Source organism: Dipodomys ordii, unplaced genomic scaffold, assembly GCF_000151885.1.
Source record: "Dipodomys ordii isolate 6190 unplaced genomic scaffold, Dord_2.0 Scaffold26, whole genome shotgun sequence".
NCBI classification, from domain to species: domain Eukaryota; kingdom Metazoa; phylum Chordata; class Mammalia; order Rodentia; family Heteromyidae; genus Dipodomys; species Dipodomys ordii.
In genome coordinates this window covers 1,217,586-1,236,331 of record NW_012267242.1, presented here as the reverse complement: position 1 = coordinate 1,236,331, position 18,746 = coordinate 1,217,586, and the positions used below count along the sequence as shown (strand labels likewise).

Sequence of the window (18,746 nt, the reverse complement as noted above, 5' to 3'; positions counted from 1 at the left end):
TTATCTCCAGCGCTAGCCTTGAGCTGAATCACTTAGGGACAGTGCCCAGGCTCAGAGTTCAAGCTCCGCGAACAACAAAAAAGAAAAAGAAAAGAATAAAAGGAAAAAAAGAAAGAAATCAGCTCTACTGATTCTTCTCACTTTTTATTTTAACAGTTACAGGGAGGTATAATTGATACATAAAAAACTTAAAAGTGAAAATGAAAATAAATTAAAACAGCAAAAAAAACCCTGCAAATGTTTAATATATATGATTTGATTAACTGAAATCTTTTTATTATTCTTATTCAAAATTGCTTTGGCTGTTCTAGTTCTTTGCTTTGTCTTCAGCTTCAAGTCTTGGAACAAAAAGAAAACCCAGGGAACTCACTGCTGTGTCATTCATGCCTTGATGATTTACTTTCTTTTCTTACCTTTTAGTGTTTTACAGTGGCTTTATAGAAAATGTCCAAGGCTTTTGGTTATTCTGTTAGACTATCTTTTCAGAAGTTGAGCCCCACTCAGTTGATTTTATTTTATTTGCTCTATTATTATTACTATTATTATTATTAATTTATAGTAGTGGGGATCAAACCTAGATGCTCATACTTGCTAGGAAAGCACTGTACTGGTCTGTAGGCTTGTAGGCTGAGCTGGATCCCAGCCCTTGTTCGATTTGTTCTTAAGAATCTATTATTCTTTTTTTTGCCTGAGGACTCAGGACCTAAGCTTTCTTTTAATCACACTTCTATAAGTGTCTTTTCATGGGGGAGAAAGATGAAATGCCAAGCTAAGAAAAGCTGTGTGCATTGGTTGGAAAGGTGGAGGCTTTTGTTCCAAGGATACACACAAGTTGAACATTGGAAATTTCTAGCTTTCCTTTTCTACTTTAAAAGCTTGAGACAACTAGAGAGAATGCAACAACACTTGTATTTACTAAAGGATTATCAATCTCTAGAGGTAAAAGGAAGGTCCCACGATATAATAGAGGGCCAGTGCACAGTGTCCCTTCCATCTTGGCCTGTTCTCAGAAGCCCACTATTTTGCCTTTGACTATTAATAATCAAATGGTGAAGGCTGTTCTAGACATCCGGGAACTAATTCTTTTCTTAAAACCTGTGCCCCAATTTATTATTTATATGGTAGGCCAGGTGAACTTTTAAAACCATGCTTCTAATTATTTTTTCCTTGCACAAGACCCTCCACTTACTGTACTGAGAATAAAATCCAACACTACCCCATGACCCACCTAGGGACTAGGGGGTATGTCTTCTGCTTTCTTCTGGGAACCCCTCAAATGTGTCCTCAGCTACCTCAGTGCACCTCATTCACACTGACCTTCTTTCTTTTCTGAAAATATAGTCTGCTCCCCCCTGAAGTCATTATGCCAATGATGCTGTGTGCCAAGAATAATTTTTCCATGATTTTGAAAGCTTGTTCTTTGTTATCATTTGGATTTCAGGCAAGGACTCTTCCATTGCTCCTGCTCAGTCACACAGATGAATCACTCTATTCTCCCATTTCTCCAGCCTCTTAATGGAGCTTTTAGCACAATTTGAAATGACCCTTGATTGGTCTATAAGACTGAGCTTCTCGAGAGCAGGTTCCATATTTTTCTGATTGCCATATATCCAGGGCCCTCAACAGTTCCTGGCGCGAAGTAATAAGTATTTATTGAATAAAATAGCTTAATTCTCCTGAACCTCCGTTTCTTGCCTGTAATGTGTAATAATTGGCTAAAAAAAAACGAATAGTGTGTTTAGAATGAAGTGAGATAATACATGCATGTGAAGTATTTAAAACTCAGTTTGCCTCACAGTAAGCCAAACAATTGTTTGCCATTGTTTCAGTAGGACTATTTCTGTTACCATGTTCACCCATGTTCACTTATACTTCTCCAGCACATGTTATTATAGCTAATGATCCACATAAAGTATTTTCAGTGTTTGCAGATGATAATATGCCAATTGGTTAGATGTTTGCAATTAGATTCTAACTTTGCAATTAAATTCTAACTCTTGGCCATGTTTTTCTGTACAGGTCCTGCAGCTGGGCTCAGACATCCTTCCTCAATACAAGCAAGAGGCACCAAAGACTCCTCCTCATATCATTTTACATTACTGTGTTTTTAAGACTACATGGGATTGGATCATCTTGATCTTGACCTTCTACACCGCTATCCTGGTCCCTTACAATGTCTCCTTTAAAACCAGGCAGAACAATGTAGCCTGGCTGGTTGTGGATAGCATAGTGGATGTAATATTTTTGGTAGACATTGTGCTGAATTTTCATACTACCTTTGTTGGACCAGCAGGGGAGGTGATATCTGACCCTAAGCTTATCCGCATGAACTACCTGAAGACATGGTTTGTGATTGACCTTCTGTCCTGTTTGCCCTATGACGTCATCAACGCTTTTGAGAACGTGGATGAGGTTAGTGCCTTTATGGGTGATCCAGGGAAGATTGGTTTTGCTGATCAGATTCCACCACCTCTGGAGGGGAGAGAGAGTCAGGTACATCCCTCAAATCTCAGACCTTGTTGTCATGTTTTTAAAGCTAAATTAAATGTGGGTGGTCCACTGAAGAGTAATGAAATTGGCAAGAAGTAGCATGATTGCGGGAGCATGCTTGACAGGTACCCTCTGCCTGCTGTTCTGTCCTTTGGGGGCTTGGGGGTCCTGCATGTCAGTGAACGGATGTGGAAGAGACCAAAGGCTTACTTACTCATCTTCCATATGGAGTGTAAGCCACTGGCTCAGGGGAGGTGGGGCTGCAGAAGCAGCCATGCATGGCCATTGCACTGGTGAATCTTCCATTTGCCATTCAGTTGCTGAATGTCTGCCTATTGATTGTTATAATTATGGGGCCTTTCATTTGTTGCAGACCTTTGGCTATTTCATAGGCAGTTAAGTTGTGGGAATAATCTCACATTTCCTGTTTGCTTGTTTGTTTTGGTAAATATCATGAGATATTTCTGTGTTAAAATGAGTTTCAGAGGTGACCATTTTCTGAGAGTAGTCTGATACTGTGGTTAAGAGGAGACAGGGTTTTCTGATTACACTGCTTTGGATTGTTAGTCTTGCAGGCAACAGAAGGAATTAAAAGAAGATAAATGTTCTGTAACTGTCTGAATGGGTACCTGGGGAATAGTTGTAGCTGGAAGGGGACATTAGAGTGGTAAGGAATGAACATCTTTGAAAAAGCAAAGATGTCAAGTTATTGCAAAGAAAGATGTCAGATCCTTATCTAGTTTACATTCCCTGCAAGTCACTCTTCCTTTTTTTTTTCTATTCCTACTTGATACTTCAGATAGATTAAGATAAAGCAGTTATATGATCAGCTTTCAACCTTGTTCAGCAATGGGCCCTTGTTGCTTCAGATTACAAGGGGTTCCAAGGATTAACTGGCTGGATATCTAGGCAGCTATCTAGAGACTGAGTTGAGACAAGGCACATCCTCAGGACTGAAGAGCTTCTGAGACTCAGCCTTGAGACAGTTGGAAGGGATACTGCTCCTGGCTAGAATATGAAGGTGTGACTAATGACAATGTCCTACTGGGGGCATACTGGTGCCTCTCTGTCTTCAGATTAATATGAGCAGTCATTGAGGACTTCAGACCCTTCCTCTTAGAGAACTGAACAATGGACCACTTCTTTCTCCAGCTATTAGTAGCTCTTCCTACAAAAAGCTACTAAATACAGAGCACGGAGAAGAGAATTTGTATTCTCAGATGCTCTAGATTCACACCAACCCCTGCTTTTATCTGTGTGATATGTTTGTGCTTTAATATGCTTTCAAATCCCAATGACTAATTCTCAAGGTGGCCTCTGTCGACTGTGTGCAGGGATTAAATAAGTAACTACCAGTTATTTACAGCAGCAGAAATACCTCTAAAGAAATGCTGGGATTCTTAAATGTGAATTTTGGTACATGTTGGAAATGATATTCTTTCACATTTCTTGAAAATTTTATGTGATTTAGTAAGGGAAAAGTGGTCACTTTTTGTTTAGGTTATTCAAATGAATATCTCCAGTTATAAAAGATTCTAATAATCACATGGGGAATGGAAATTAACATAAAAAATAAACCACTTGAGTTTGTGAAATAACCCATTTGATGTTTGTAGCAATCCCACTGAATTTTTTTCAGATAATAGATCCATGGTTTCTCATTAAACATTGGCAAAGGTGAGCATGAAAGCTCAGACTTAGAAAATAGAGGTGAGAGTATTATGACCAGCCTGAGCTACAAAGCAAGTTCTAGAACAGCGTAGGCTATATAACAAGACCTTAACTCAAAAAACAAAACCAAGCTGGGTGTTGGTGGCTCATGCCTATAATCCTAGCTACTTAGGAGGCTGGATCTGAAGATCAAAGTTTGAAGCCAGCTCAGGGAGGAAAGTCTGTGAGACTCCTATTTCCAATTAAGCACCCAAAAATGTTCAGGTGCAGCACCCATGCTCTGAGTTCAAGCTCTGAGTTCTGTAATTGGGAGTAACCCTGATTTCTAGATTGATGAAATATATTGGCATCATGAAAAGTGTCATTATCTGTAAACTTCTTGTTTAAAAATCATTTATTATCAGTTCATAAATGTTAACTATTTAGAGGTCCCAGCCTCCAGTTGGCTTTGGTAAAGACTTTATTTTACATCTAGTAATTTCTTTTATCAATTTGTACGTTATCACTTAGTGCCTTCTGTACTAATTGAGGTGATGTAGAGGCAGAACATCAGTGTGAAGAATTGGGAAATTTGGTTTCTAGAAGTCCTGGTATCACTCATTAGGAGAACTGGGGCTCTAGAGCAAGTATTGAGATCAGAAGCTAATTGTAAAACTCCTGACCTCCTACCTGGAATGGGTTAAGAGGAGATTGAGGTGATAAATTGACCTACTGAAGGTCAGAGCTGGATAGGACCCACAAGGTCTTCTAATTCAACCTTCTTAGCTCACGGATGAGAAAACAGATACTGAGGAGACTTGACTCACTCAAGAGCTCTTAACAAAGTATTTGATCACAGTACAAAGGAGTACACTCTGGCTTTCTTCTACCAGTTATGATGAAATAGGAGCAAAACACTTGTGGAAGTAAGTCCACACTGACCAGGAAGCTACTAATGTGTGTGCCCCATTCCTTGGCTTGGCTAACTGTGGATGAGGGAGCTGGGTGCTGGATATGGCAGTGGGGAGAAAGGCAAGCGTTGTGGTGACGAGATAGACCATAGGAGATGCTTGATGAGTGTCAGACAACTAGGGCCAATCCTTTAATGAAAAGGAAGCATTAAATTAGGAAGACTGAATGTCTAGTAGGGGTTAGAGAAGTTTGGGAAGGCCATGAGCATTCCTCCATCTATTAAAGCTGATTTTGGCTTGGGAAAAGTCTGGGAAAATCCCCTGGGTAGAGTTCTGATTTATTGCTTAGTAGGTTCATACTTACCATTTGTTCTCTTCTAACCCTGGATAAAAATTGTATACTACTAATATAAGCTTGTAGCTCCATCTGCTCAATATTTTTTTCCTAGGAGAGTGTGCGGTGGGGTGGGGAGAGGAAATTATTGACTCATTTCTCATAAAAAAACACACAGAGCTTAATTGTCTCTCATGTCCCCAATCATGCCAATGAACTGTGAGACAGTGGAGACCACCAAAGAACAAGGGACAGAGCAGGGTGGCCTTGCCATTTTGTGTGTGTGTGTGTGTGTGTGTGTGTGTGTGTGTGTGTGCATGCGCGTGCATGCACGCGTGCACATGTGCTAATGTGTGCACGTGCCTGTGCACATGAGGTGGATGAAAAGATTGGACCTATCTAGGCTTGAGTTCACAAAAGACTTGGTTAAATTGCCACTGCCTGCCATCATGAATTCAGCCTTGTGGATATCACTTGTCTCCATGATTTAAGCCACACAAATGATCCTTTGGCTCGACTTGTTTCACTTATGTAGATGGGCCTCCATTTGCGTCATTCTCCAGTCTGTTGGTAATAATCTGTTTTGGAGGCTGTTTGAGAATATATTTTCACATCGCTTACACTGGTTGGAAGACAAAGGTTCTGGAAACCAAGTGGACTAAAACTTGGAATGGGTACATTGAAGCAGAAGCCAAACGAGTCTCTTCAGTGGACTGCTGGCCTAGTGTGCTTTGTTAATTGAAGATGGAATTGTTATTGACAAAACATTTACTTTCCCAAGGCAATAGCAGTTATTGCTATTAGAGTGTAAAAGTACAAAAGGGAGAATGGGGACAATTGTAATATCTTCTGGGTCACAATTCTGTTGCGCTGGAACCAAAAGGTGGCCAAGAGCTTCTTCTATACCCAGCTCTGCAATCCCAGATAGCAGTATAATTACCAGTGCTGAAACAAACTGACACTTGCCAACATCCCTCTATTGTGGAGGATGGTAAGGAGCAAGGCCTGCTCCTGGAAGGAATACCCCACAGCAGCACTGAAAGCGTGGTGATTTGTCACTTAACAGCTGTACCTCTGTGCCTGTCGCTCCATCTTCCTTGGACTTGGTTTGTTTTACCTGTATGATAAGACTACCTCTAGCTCTAGCCTTCTGTAATTCTAAAGCAGATGTTGTTTTTATGTGTAGATGAGAAAAAAGGGGCAGTTTGGCTTGGCAGCAGCCATCTTGAAGTGTCAAAAGTGGCCTCTGGTCTTCTGACTTCTAGTCCTGTGGGTTTTTGTTTCTTATTTCTGCCACTTTAACCTGCCTCACCAGAGTACCTGATGGCCTAGGGAACCAAGCTATGCATGTCAGACCCTGGGCCCCTGGTTAACTCTTCTCATTGTAAGTCACCATTTCCTGAAGCTGTGCCAGATCAGCTTCCCACTGTTAAAAATATAAGCTGATGTTAAGCGAAATGAACTCCAAGACATGGATACAAGAAATTTTTCTTTGTGTTGTTGTTTTTAATGTACTATGTATTTTTTGTTTCTTTTGTATGTTCTTCCCCCTGTGGTATATCCTCTGTTGTCACTGTATTTGATTTGGTACCATGTATTGTGTATATGTTTATTTGAATGAGGGGGGAGAATGGGAACAACAAAACAGTGAGACCAAGGACAAGGGGGGAACCAATGCAACAGCGACCTACACAAGACAAATGTATTGGAAAGGATCTGTACAACTTGTGGAGGGGGCTGGAGGGGAGGGAAAGTAGGAGAAAAATGAGGCAAGAGATAACAAGTTTGACAAGAAATGTACTTATTACCTTACTTATGTAACTTATAACCCCTCTGTACATCACCTTGACAATAGAAAAAATGTTCCCTGACTCTCAGTCACTCCCTGTTAACCCTCGAGTCCAATCACAACTCAAGTCCTATATAGACCTCAGTACCTCTGATGCTTGAGCCTCTGCGTAAACTAGAGGCTTGTTTGCTTTACCATCTGACCCTACTGGGAGCACAGTCCAGAATAAAAGTGATATATAGATAAATCCAAGGAGAAGGTCCAGACAGTGTGGGCAGTGGAGAGGTGAGGTGAGTAGAGATGAACCGGCAGCATGGCGAACATCCTGGAAATTAGCCACTGGCCAGGGGTAGTGAGTTTCAATTACCTAGAGAGGAGCATGCCCATTAGCAGGGCTTCTTCCACTAATGAGACTGGAAGATGAAGGATGAAGTAACTACAGTTACTGTGTACCTGGTTGTGTCCCTTTTTACTGAAATAATTGGGTGACAGCAATTCTCAGCACAAACAAAAGATAGGAATGTCAAGGAAAAGGGGATGAGATGTGAAAACAGTGCAGTTCGGTTTTTTGTCCATTGTGTTAACAGGCACAGCAATTTGTGTGAATCTATATCGATCCTAACCTATGCATGTGTGAATCTATATCTATTCTAACCTATGCATGCATGCATGCATATATGTATGTATGTATGTATGTGTGTGTATGTATGTATGTATGTATGTATCTGTCTGTCTGTCTCATCCAAGTGGTACTGCAGGTTACTAAGATGAGTGGGTCTGCACTTTGGATCTTACCTTTTCTCCTCCATCCACATCCAAAGGACCCTCAGGAGAAGGAAATTCTAGGATAAGATATGCACTGATCAGAGCTGAAATAATCAGTGCTCAATCATTTTTCTGTAAACTAAAACTGCTCTAAAAATAAAATCTATTAATAAAACCCCAGTTACTATTACAAGACAAAAGATTTTCTGTATTTCTGGGACTCTGAGGAAGAAAAACCCTGATCGTATGACTTTCAGCAGACAGCTTCCCTTAGCTTTCAGCTGGACAGCAGAGCAGCAGCCACAGAGCACTTACCCAATAGCAAAGTACAAGTGAAGCCTGATTTCTGACACTCTCATTCTGATTTCCAATATCGCTTTGCCCTTGTCTATTTCTGAATTTTATAGAAGAGAAGGGAGACAATAATGTATCTATTTATGTTGTCTTACTTTGAGAGAGAGAAGGGAGAGGCATGCTTTTGAGTGCTGTTTCAAGTATTCTACCAAAGGACTACAGTCAATTAATCCAATTAGCTGTTGATAGTCATCTAGGTTACTTTTTACATGAATGTACATGTTTATTCTCTTAGTATTCCCAGTTCTATTGGAAGAATGGAGTTGCAGGGCCATGGGTATTATTTGTATTATGTAGCAAATACCAGTAAACATTGGTCCAGAGTGGTTGCTTAACGAAGGTCCTTGTCTGACTTTATAACCAACACATATATGCATGCAATATATTTTTTGTTTAGCTTGTCTAGTTCTACCCAACTGAATGAGTTTGCACTTGCTTCTAATGGTTGGATTATGTGTGAGGGGGGCACTGGACTCAGGGCTTTGTGCTCTTGCCCGGCTTTTTTGCTCAAGACTGGTGCTCTACCACTTGAGTCACACTTCCACTCCCAGATTTTTACTAGTTAGCTGGAGATGAGAGTTTTACAGATTTGTCTAACTGGGCTGGTTTTGTTAGATCTCAGCCTCCTGAGTAGTTAGGATTATAGATATAATTTGATTTTTAATTCCCTGATGACCAAAAGGTTTCACATCTTTTCATAAATGTTTATTGGCAGTGGTTATTTTGGTTATCCTCTTCTGTTAAGTTCATTTTCTGTATACAACAGTGCTTCTCTTAAGCCACTGATTTGTAGTCTATATTATTTTGAAGGAAGGATATTGAATATCTGAGCTATGCAGCTCATACAATTTTCAGAGTTAGAGTTGTCACTAGGTCTATTTTACAGTTTCAAGTTTTCTGCTAAAAGTTTTGATCTCACCTTTTATCTTGTCAGATACATTGAGGATGATTATTTTAATGTCTATTTAAAAATAACTCCAAAATCTAGAGTGTCTGTAGGTCTCATGCTATCGAATTCTTTTGTTTCCCTTAGTTTCCTTCTAGATTGTTTTATGTGATGGTTATTTTTGATTGGGCACTAGACATTCTATGTGAAAGACTAAAACTATTTTAAAGGCTATGAATTATGTATTTTTTAGAATATATTTAAAATTTCTTTTTATAGGTAGCCAAGAACATTGGCAACCAGACTCACCTCAATGTAGCTTCATGCTTGAGTGATTTGGAACTATATTTTAAGGTTCTTTTTGTCGGTCATGGGGCTTGAACTCTGGGCCTGGGCCCTGTCCCTGAGCTCTTTAGCTCAAGCCTAGCACTCTACCACTTGAGCCACAGTGCCACTTCCAGTTTTCTGGTGGTTAATTGGAGATAAGAGCCTCACTGACTTTCTTGCTCCGGCTGGCTTTGAGTCATGAGCCTCAGATTTCAGCCTCCTGAGTAGCTAGGATTACAGGTAAGAGTATTTTAACATTCTTTTCTGATCACTTTGCTCTGGAAAAGATCTACCTGGTTCTTATTAAAGGCAGGATTCCTAGGAGCCTTTCTTTGATGGTTTCTAGATTTTTTTACCCATGCTTCTCTAAATTGAAGAGGTTGTCAGAAGCAATCCTTAGATCTTCAGACTCTTAGATGCCTCAGTGGCCCTAGAAAATACTCTAGAGGAAAGTGCTCCATTCAAACACTGGACTCCTTATTTGATTTTCACCATTTTCTGGATTTTTTGGTCACATGATTAAAATTTATTCTATTACCATAGATTATGAATATAGTCATATTTGTTGAAACATGATCTGTCTATGGTTTGTAGTTATCTCAGAGGGAGAAATCATCTGAATTTATTAGTCCACTATTACCAGCAGACTGTCTCTAGAAGTAGAATAAATAGGACCATGGGAATGCCCATTTTAAATGATTTGAAACCTATCATCTGTTTGACTCTCAGAGTGTAGAATTTTCTACCTTTCCTGCTGCTAATACCAATACTAGATACTATTTTCTTTTAAATTGCCACAGTTATAATCTTGTTGGCCTTTACTATGGCTATTATTTCATCTGTCTAGATTTGAATCATTACACTAGTCAGATTACTTAAGCAATTATATTTAGTTCATTTCTGCTCAGTTGTTCATCTGAAATATTGGCATATGATTATATTCACCTAATGGGATTAAGGAAAAAATGAAATGAATTATCCAGGTGAAATTAGTAGAACACTACCTGACATATCAACATCTCTCAGTAAATCTTGTGTTTATTCTTATTTTTGTTACTAACTTATCAGTGTTGGTGGTTAATGCTATTGAAGGTTTTTGCTTATATAATTCTTTTTAATGATCATATCTGTTCCTCAAAATCTTCATTACCATATTCCTTCTCTTGTACTAATGGGTTGGACTCCTCTACTCCAGATGTAATATAGTCTTATACTAAATACCCACAGAATATTATTTACTCTCAGATGGTAGATACATTCCAAAATTGTGAGTTACATGGATTACAAAAATCTCCATTTACCTGAACATCCTTGGAGAAATCTGACCTGTACTGATGAATATATGTGCTTAAAGAAAGGGTGCTGTGCAACTATGCATATGGCTTTTTGGTCATATGTGGTACATGAACCTTATTAGCTATCCAAATTATCAAACCCAGTTGGTCTTAGGGGGTTTCAGTAAGGTGTTTTGGAACAATTTAGATCGAGTTTGTATCGCACATTCAGGAAATATTAGCCCTCATAGAACTTAGTCTAGTTTCTAATTCTTAGAAAGTATGGGATTGTGCATTTTAATGGAATAAATGTGGGAGAGGAAGAGTTAGAAGAAAGAGAAGAAATAATGTTTATCACTGATGTGTTTAATTTGGTGAGTGATAGCAGAAAACCCAAACAACAGAGGCCTGCAAATAGAAATTGTTTACTTGCACACTATTGGAAATCCACTGGTACACAATTGTTAATGTTGATTCAGTGGCTTGGGTTCTTTTGGCCTGAAATTCTGTGACTCTAGGCTAGCTGCTTCTTTTCTAGCCATCAAGTCTATGCCATAAGTAGATAAAAGGAAGACTGGCAAGAGGCAAAAGAGCATGTATTTCCTGAACCTCTTTTACTTTTAAGGGTTTTTAAAGATGTCTATTCAATGGATTCTGCTTTTATCTCATTGGTCAGATTTGTGTCATGTTGTGGGACAGAATGAAGGACAGAATGAACGAATTTGTAGCTTGGTGCATTGTGCCTTAACAATGTAGAGTTCCTAGAAGTAAGAAAGAGGAATGAGTCATAGCCAACTGACACTCTTGGATCGTTTTACTAATATATCTTTATTGTAAAAATACTGTACAGAGGGGTTACAGTTACATGAGTAAGGTAATGAGTGCATTTCCTATCAAGCATTGTTATCCCTTCCTTTGTTTTTCCCTTACCATCCCTTCCCTTCCCTCCTCCTTAACTTTAACTCCCCCCCACCTCTGCCCGCCCCGAAGTTGTAAAGTGTCTTGTACATCTGATTGTTACAATGGGTCAACCTGTATCTTTATTTCAACATTTTGTTATTTCCCTTCCCCTCCCCAAATTAGAAAAATGTATATACAAGATGCAAGACACCGGAATCAAATACAAAAGCGGGTTATGCAGAACATACAACAGAAACAAAAAATCACATGGTACATTATAAATACATTAAAAACAATAGCAAGAAAGATAAAACCACTTGTGTCCCTATTTTGGGGTTCATTTTGCTTAGCATCATCTTATATAGTCATATGTATATAGCTTTTGACCTTTTCTGCTTGTCGTAGACTTACACTAGTTATTGCAAACAAGGGCCTGGCTCACTTTAGTTAATATAATTTTTTCCAAGTTGGATAATATTTTTGAGAACTTAAGTGACTTTTCTCTTGAAGTCCTCGTTAAAATCTTATGAACTTGGAATAGTACCATCCCATTTTATATATGAGGAAAGAGAGGCTGATTGCAGCTGGCCATTTGCCCAAGGTTCCACTCATAGGAGGTTGGAGTGGGCTCTGAATATGGATTTGTCTGGTTGAGAAACACACTTTCAACCCATGAGCTACACCTCTGAGGCGGTGTGACATTGACTAGTTAGTAGAAAAACAGATTGCAATGTGCTTTACCTAAGAGAGTTTAGATTAACCACTAGCTTGCATCATTAGTTTTGAAGTGACATCCACTAGCTGTCCATGCTAACCAAATCTATTGACTTTATGCGAAGAAGTGTTCTTCCTTTTGTTGAACTTGATGCTTTTCTCTAGCAAAAACTTGCAAATGCGCCTATCCTGTAAGTCCTGCAGAGATGGTATCTTCTCCACAAAGTCCCCCAAGTTGATTGAATCACTTTCTTTTCTTCAATTCTGTGCACAAACTATTTTGTGTACACTCAAACCAATGTATCTTTATGTTGTAATTGCACAATCTTCTTACACAGTTAATGATGGACAATTCCAATTTAGAGAAACAAATTGTCTTTTTCCTTTGCAGTTCATGATACCTACATAGTATCAGAGTAGGTCCTTAAATATTGAGTGTTGAAGACAATGAATTAGGTGAATTAAGACCATTTAATTCAGAAGTGAGGAAAAGTAAGCATAGAAAGTATGTTTCTATTGGGGCTGGGAAGGTGGCTCAGTGGTAGAGTGCTTGCCTTGCATGCCTGAGGCCCTGGGTTCGATTCCTCAGCACCACATAAGCAAAAAGAAAAAAAAGCCGGAAGTGGTGCTGTGGCTCAAGTGGTAGAGCACTAGCCTTGAGCTGAAGAGCTGAGGGACAGTGCCCAGGCCCAGAGTTCAGGCCCCAGGACCGGACCCCCCCCCCAAAAAAGAAAGTATGTTTCTATTTAATTAAAATATAGTTGATATAATCATTTGAATGTGATTGATATCAGTTATTCATGAATACTGGCCTAGTATATTTACTGAGAATCTCAGCCATTCTATGTTTGAGTTAATGTATTCTTTTAATTTTTGTTCCCTTTAAAAGTTTAGAAGAGCTGGTGGCTCTTCTAGGCTACTAGATAGTAGCTAGTAACTACTAGCTACTAGGCTGAGATCTGAAGATTATAGTTCAAAGCTAGGCCAGGCAGGAAAGTCTATCAGACTCTTATTTCCAATTAGTCAGCAAAAAGCTGGAAGTATATCTGTGGTTCAAGTGGTAGAATGCTAGTCTTGAGCAAGAAAAAAGCCCAGGGACAGTGTCCAGGCCCTGAGTTCAAGCCCCAGGACTGGCATACACCAAAATAACAACAACAACAACAACAAATAAAACAAACAAAAGACCAACAAAGCTTTTCTCCTTATTTGAGTCTGAAATAAAAGGAGGTCAGTGACTTTGGGAAGTGACAGAAATCTTTTCCTTGCACTTGAGGTCCCAGAATTAGTTCATGTGTGGAGAATGACTTGTTTGGCCTTGAGTCCTTTACAGACTAGGAGACATAAATAGATAATTCTGGTGCCTTTGGAATTATTCTAATACTTATTACCAACTGTATGTTACAGACATGACCCATAGAAAAGGGAATATGAATGATAGGGAAACTATGCTAAAAGTGCTGAGTATTTAAACTTCTTTGGAAAGTTTAAATCAAATGTATTCTGTCATGCACAGGAGGACTATTGATAAGACATAGGTTTTGCCAATTATCCAAAGTGTGCCTCAGGGTATTAGGAGAGAAGACAATACTATCAATGTTAGAGGTCTTGGTAAGAACCAAAGGGTTATTTTTATTATCATCATTAAGTAGTTGTACAAAGGAGTTTCAGTTCAATGTGTCAGTTTGTGAGTACAATGCATCTAAATCAGGGTCACCCCTTTCATCATTCGCTCCTATTTCTCTCCACTCCGCCCAGCCCCTCAAGTTATCTGATTCTATTATCACATATATAATTGACTATTAGGACTACATTTGTTTTTCTTTCTCTAACCCTCTGTGTCCTCCCCCCACAACCTCACCCTTCTCTGGGCAACACATAAAACTAAAACTTTAAGCCTTCCTTTAAGAAGTAGTTTCTGTCCATGTGCTCTGTTGCATTCTTAATATATTGAAAAGATTTTGTAGACAAAGATGGTACCTGGGGCTTATTAACTACATGAGTGTCACTGTTCAGGTACTGGGAATTAACATGTAGGGAAATATTCCTTTCAAGTTAATTAAGAAACTCCTTAGAGTGATATGAGATAATCAATGAATGTTCTTTATAATTATCATTGCTCCCATTAGACTGCTTAAAATTCCAGTGATCCTTTCTGTCCTGGGATTTGAACTCAGGACCTTGCATTTGCAAAGTAAGTGCTCTACCATTTGAGCCAGGTCACTCATTATTTTTCAGTAGGGTCTTGTATTTTTTTTTTTTTTTGCCTGGGACTAGTCTTGGGCCAGTATTGTCTTACCGTGGCCACCCCCAAAGCTGAGTTGACAGGTTCCTAGCACCATGCCTGGTTTATTGATTGAGATAGGGTCTTCCTAAAGTTTTGTCTAGACTTGTCTCAAACCACAATCCTTCTTATCTCTGTCTCTCAAGTAGCTGTGATTATAGTTGTGTGCGTTGTGTGCCACCTTGTTGAGCCTCCATAACTTTTTTGGCTTTTTGACATTTTTGATATGCTTGCATATTAACCAAAATAACACATATTAAAACCACGTAGAGAATTCTAATAGTTATAATTGTGAGACCCACAGTGCCGAAAGGCTGATGCAAATGGAAAGGGCTGGGCAAGCTTCCGTGAGCGGAATCCTCCACAGTCTGAGAGAGGCTACATGGTGGGAGCCTGGGGTTAACGTCTGAAAACATGATCAGCTGCAGACATGTAACAGAGGTTCTGGAGAGGAGCTGGTCTCTACCCAGTGGTCCAAAGATGAACTCATGAATGTGCTGCAAAAATGGTGAGTGTAAACATGGCTATTGTAAACAAATTCACAGATGCATTTGTGTCTATTTAGAAAACACCAGAGAATCTTCATTAAGGGAAGCATAAAGAAAAAACAGCAGAGCATAAAGCAATAAAGGGAAACTCCTTAAGTTAGATTTTAATGTAGCCAGATTGCTTTGAAATGAATGTATAGAAATTAGAGGATTTTATTTGCATAGAAAAAGCAACAAATAGCTTGGTAACACTTACAGGACAAAATGAGACCTTGTAAATAGCTTCAATTTAAATATTTTATAGAGTTCTTTGTAGCTCAATCTAATAAAAAGTATTTTAGAAAAGAAATTGCTAGAACAGATGAGGTAGTTAATACATGTTTTGGGAAAGGTAGCAGAAACATGCCATTTCATCCCCTGTGTATTCAGTGGTTACTGATTGAACAGTACCTGAAATAGAACTTTGTGTCCAGTGTTTTGGGAATGTTAGGGGAAATGGTTCCTTCAGTTTGAGGGGTTTGAGCTAGATATAGGACAAAGAATAGCCTGAGATTGGCAGGTAGAATCATCCAGTGGCCAAACAACAGTACTTTCCACCATTATGTAGAAAGGCTCATCTCTGTCACCCACTAGACAAGACTGTTGATACACTGTATATTCACTTTGAACCTTGGCTTTCTTATCTTTAATGAGGACAGTGCCTACCCACCAAGTGTGGTGGAAATGGAACCAGATAACATGCAGACCAATGTAGTGCTTGGTATGTGGTTAGGATTTAGTAACCAGTACTGCCTAGTGCTGTGGTTTGCACAGGAAATGATCCCAAAGGACAAATGCTACCTTCACAAAGACACTTCTTGCCAGAAAGCATTGCATTAGTGTTAGGGAACCCTCCTTTATTCTGGGGATAGAGGCTTGAGCTTCCTGCATTCTTCATACTCCATCCTTGCTGGAGCCTTGATGTGCGTGTGTGTGTGTGTGTGTGTGTGTGTGTGTGTGTGTGTGTGAAAGAGAGAGACAGAGACAGAGACAGAGAGAGACAGAGACAGAGACAGAGACAGAGAGGTGTTTTACATTGGAACTAACTCTAAAGGTCTAATGGCCAGCCAACAAGGCAATGCTGAGGGTACATTTTGCTCTCTCATCCTTTAATTTTTTCATTGACTGGACACAATGTGATCTTTTGATATGATACATGATTAAATCAAGCTGACATATTCATCACAGCACCTGTTAACCACTTTTTGTGGTGAGAACATAAAGTTTACACTTTTAGCAATTTTCCAGATATAGAACACATTAATATCGACTGTTTACTATCTCAGTGAAACTTTGTACTCTTTGATCAATATCTTCATGGTGGTCAGTCTACTCTCCACTTAGCATAATGTTCTTCACATTCATTCAGGAATGGGAAGCATCTTGCCCCTGGAAATCATTTGGTATAAGATGGGTCAGACATGTAAGCTTCTCATCAATACCTATAGAATGCCTCGGCTCATCTGGCTGTATTGAGAATTTTGTGTGGCCTGAAAATGATGTCATAAACATCCTAAATGGCCCTGTGGGGGAGAGAGGGGAATTTTCCCACATCTGACATGTTGTTTAAAATAACAGGATTTCATGCTTTTAAAAGAGTGGGTCATATTCCATCATGTATGTACCTGTGTGTGTATGTGTATGTGTGTGTACACACACAGATATCTATTTTTGTTTATGTATGCTTAAAACAATTCATAATTTTATTATTTTGAGTAGTGTTTCAATGAACACAAGTAGGAAGGTTCTTTTCAATACACTGATTTAATTTTCTTTGTAGATAGTATATCCAGAGGTTGGATTGCTGACTCATAAAATTCCACTTTTTGTTTGGTGAGGACTTACTTCTTCCTTTCACTGAGGTTGGCTGTTGAGAATATGTAATCTCAGGCTCCACCTAGTCTATTCATCTCAATCCTGACACCAGTAGCTCTAAGATTCTCCTGAGTTTAATGGTGATGGATTAGCTCCTGGTGATGGATTAGCATTAGATTTGGATCATGAACTCACTCATATTGTAAATGATGCTTTTTGCTTCTTTATTCTTCCTATCCTGCAAGTCATTAAGCTTGGACTTACAGGCTTCCATAGGTTTTCTCTTACTAAAAATTTTTTATCTTTTCTCTGTTTTAAAAGCATACATTACCCCCTCAATTTTGAGCAGATATACTTTTTCTGAGTTCCAGAAAGGCCATATATGCAAATGAAACAGAATATTCTCTTATCTCCTAGCTCTTTGTGCATATATATCCATGGCCTGTCTTTATATAATAGTCAGGGATAATAATATTTATGTCATTAAAATAGCTAACATTTATTGTCCAGGCATGTTCTGGTCTTAGCGATTTGTGTTTGTCATCTAATTTAGTAGATGATAAACTCATCTAATTTAACTTGATGAAGGAGATACCATGTTTTTCATGGGAGGTGTTCCACTGCTAGAATGCAATGGCTGTTCTATGTTTGGAGTTCCAAGCCCTGCTCTTAGCCATTCTGTGGCTCCTGTGGTTACTATTTGTGTCCTCTGCTATTAGGTCAAGGAGCATTTGGGATGTTAGTCCTTCCAAGACCGCTCCCAGACATCCTTGATGTTGGTTAAATGGATAGCTCGATATCAGGGTTCTTGGAAAATGCTCTGGGAACATATAGTTCAAAGTAGTTAAATCTGGTTGTTTTATGGGAAATCTCATGGTGAAGGTGACAGATGACTGGAGGGAGAGGGAAGATATGTTTTGACAGATGACTAGGTGATCAAGCTCATTTTTTTCCACTGCCCTGACCAGAACAATTCTGAATTAGAACACCCAGTGGTCCACTGAGGACTTTTAATGTTGTTATACATCTGGGTACAGTGTGCCTGTTAGTCTGTTTTTGATATCTCCTGACTAGTTTAGCTAGTCTAGTTATTGATCCAACAGCAACCACTTATAAAGTGGAGTTTAAAGTATAGAAAATATATAATGAAGTTTAGATTTTTAAACTTTTCAGAAGAAATGGGTTTCCACTAAAAGATGTCTATGGTGAAGGAGTGCTACATTTATTGAGGATCAGATGGAGACTCGGGGATGGTTCCACTCTGAAGAGCTGGTAATTACAAAGACTAGGAGCTCTGGGGAAAAATAGCATCGGCAGCTGCGTGCAGAGGGATCCTCTATGTTGAGTAAACATAATAGCCAAGATCTGAATGTTTATTTGAACACATACTCTGTGTGTGTGTGTGTGTGTGTGTGTGTGTGTGTGTGTGTACCTTTTGGATAATAGTATATACAATATTTTTCCAAGACTTTTACCCCAGGATAGTTGACTGATTTAATATCTCATCCAATAAGGGTCTTTGAGGTGGGTAGGTAGTGGGGGACTTCGTTCTTTCATATGTTTTCCCATAATTTGTATAGGTATAGTGAAGTATAGATTGCCCATGTTATTGTGGAATTCTAAGTAAATGCCATTTTATGGTGCTTTTTCAACTCAGTTTTGTTGTTTGTTGTACTTTTATATCTAAAATTTCATTTTTGGTTCTCATAATCAAAATGAATTGAACACC

At 38.9% G+C, this 18,746-nt stretch overlaps 1 protein-coding gene across 2 annotated transcripts in view; it reads left to right on the top strand.

Annotated features, from left to right (window-relative positions):
* The window catches only part of Kcnh1 (potassium channel, voltage gated eag related subfamily H, member 1), a 305,584-nt gene that overhangs the window by 74,959 nt on the left and 211,879 nt on the right, over positions 1–18,746 (top strand). The window contains exon 6 of one of the 2 annotated variants that reach the window (XM_013015111.1): positions 2,020–2,412. In XM_013015111.1, coding sequence (XP_012870565.1) covers positions 2,020–2,412 — 393 coding nt within the window. Of the gene's footprint in view, positions 1–2,019; positions 2,494–18,746 lie in introns of both variants that reach the window. The other variant, XM_013015110.1, reaches the window with a different exon arrangement.